Source organism: Pterocles gutturalis, unplaced genomic scaffold, assembly GCF_000699245.1.
Source record: "Pterocles gutturalis isolate BGI_N339 unplaced genomic scaffold, ASM69924v1 scaffold14440, whole genome shotgun sequence".
NCBI classification, from domain to species: domain Eukaryota; kingdom Metazoa; phylum Chordata; class Aves; order Pterocliformes; family Pteroclidae; genus Pterocles; species Pterocles gutturalis.
This window is the reverse complement of record NW_010141018.1, coordinates 1-1,435: the sequence shown is the minus strand read 5'-3', so window position 1 is coordinate 1,435 and position 1,435 is coordinate 1. Positions and strand designations below refer to the sequence as shown.

General features: G+C 57.1%; 1 protein-coding gene across 1 annotated transcript in view; it reads left to right on the top strand.

Moving 5' to 3' along the window:
* Positions 1–358, top strand: part of LOC104469405 (rho GTPase-activating protein 26) — a gene marked incomplete at both ends in the record, with an annotated part of 8,259 nt that extends 7,901 nt beyond the window's left edge. The window contains one exon of the mRNA XM_010083890.1: positions 258–358. Within this exon, the coding sequence (XP_010082192.1) occupies positions 258–358 (101 nt within the window). The remainder of the gene's footprint in view (positions 1–257) is intronic.
* Between the last annotated feature and the right edge of the window lie 1,077 nt (positions 359–1,435).

The following is a 1,435-nucleotide window of genomic DNA, read 5'->3' as shown; positions in this document are numbered from 1 at the left end:
AGAGATGGGTGGGATGTCAAGGTGGGGATGTGGGAGCTGGGTTCCCCTGGGAGGGAGAATCACTGTCTGTGCTTGATAGAAGTCTGTTTTCTCTGAACAGAAGGGGGGTAATAATGCTTAATCCAGCTCTGAAGCCCAGCAAGACCCCTAGGTACAGAAATCTGCCGTGTTAGGTGGTGGTTAAACATTGCGGGTTATTAACGGCAGGGCGCTGAACCTGGGCGAGCTCTGGGAATCAAACCTGCATTGGTTTGTAGGTCACTTTGGGACTTCCTGGGTGAAGCATTACTGCACGTACCAGCGGGAAACGAAGCGGATAACCATGGTGCCGTTTGACCAGAAATCTGGAGGAAAAGGGGTGAGTGCTGGGAGGCAGCAGCCTGGGGGTCTCTGCGGGGGGCGCGGCGGGGCTGCTGGCTGCGCGCTCTCCCAGTGCTCAAGCGGAACCATTGCTAGCAAGGTGACACGAGTGCAAGCGCAGTGGGTCAGACACGTTCCAGGCTGAGCGGGTGCCACGTGGGGAACTAACCCTGCAACTTGTTAAAAATAAAAAAAAAAAAAAGAGAGGAAAAGCCCCAAAGCCCACAGATCTCTGGAAACTGTCAGCAGTGCTGAGAGCAGAGCCGCGTTCCCCCGTGGGCAGAGCCCCTTGGGTGTTGCTCTGTTTCGTGCCTCAGCTCTGTGTTCCAGGCTGGTGTCTGCACACAGCTATGTGTCAGGACAGGTTTGCAGCAGCTCAGCCTGGGAATTTTGCCTCTTCCTTTTAGTTCTGTCCTTTTTCATTTGTGAAAGGAGAGACCTTTCAAAGCTGGAGCGTGCACTGTTGCATCTCTGGTTCCCGGCGATGCTGGGCAAGCGATGGGTGGTGCATCTGCCCCATGCCCTGCGAGGCCATGGCTGGTTCTGCAGCTGGAGGGGGCAGTTGGGGTGGGAGTGGAGCAGGGTCATGCCACGCACCCCCACCACGCTCTGGCTCCATGGGTGCCTGCTCCCATGTCCCCAGTTCCTGCTCCAAGACCTGGAGAAGAGAACCTGTTCATGAATTTGCTCCTTCCCCAATGCCTAGGACTTGGCCAGTGAAGTTGGTTTTTTTTTAGGCAGACCCCCAGGAGAGCCTGGAACCCCCCTGGCCCCGCAGGGGTGAGGAGGTGTGGGGGTAGCAGTGGATGTGGGGTCTGGGGGGTCACACCATGTACCCCACTGCTCCTGGGCAGCATAAGCCCGGCTGTAGCTGGTACTGGCTTTGCTCCTCTGCACAGCTGGAACAACAGACCCCCCCGGAGTGTTCCCGGCTGGAGTGGTTTGCAAACACGATCCCTGCCCGGGGAGCTGCCGCACAGCTCCCTGCTGGCAGCGCGGAGGGCAGCTTTTAAAATTAATTTCCTCGTGCCTGGGAGCATCTTCCTTATAACCCAGGATTAAAACATCCCAGCCC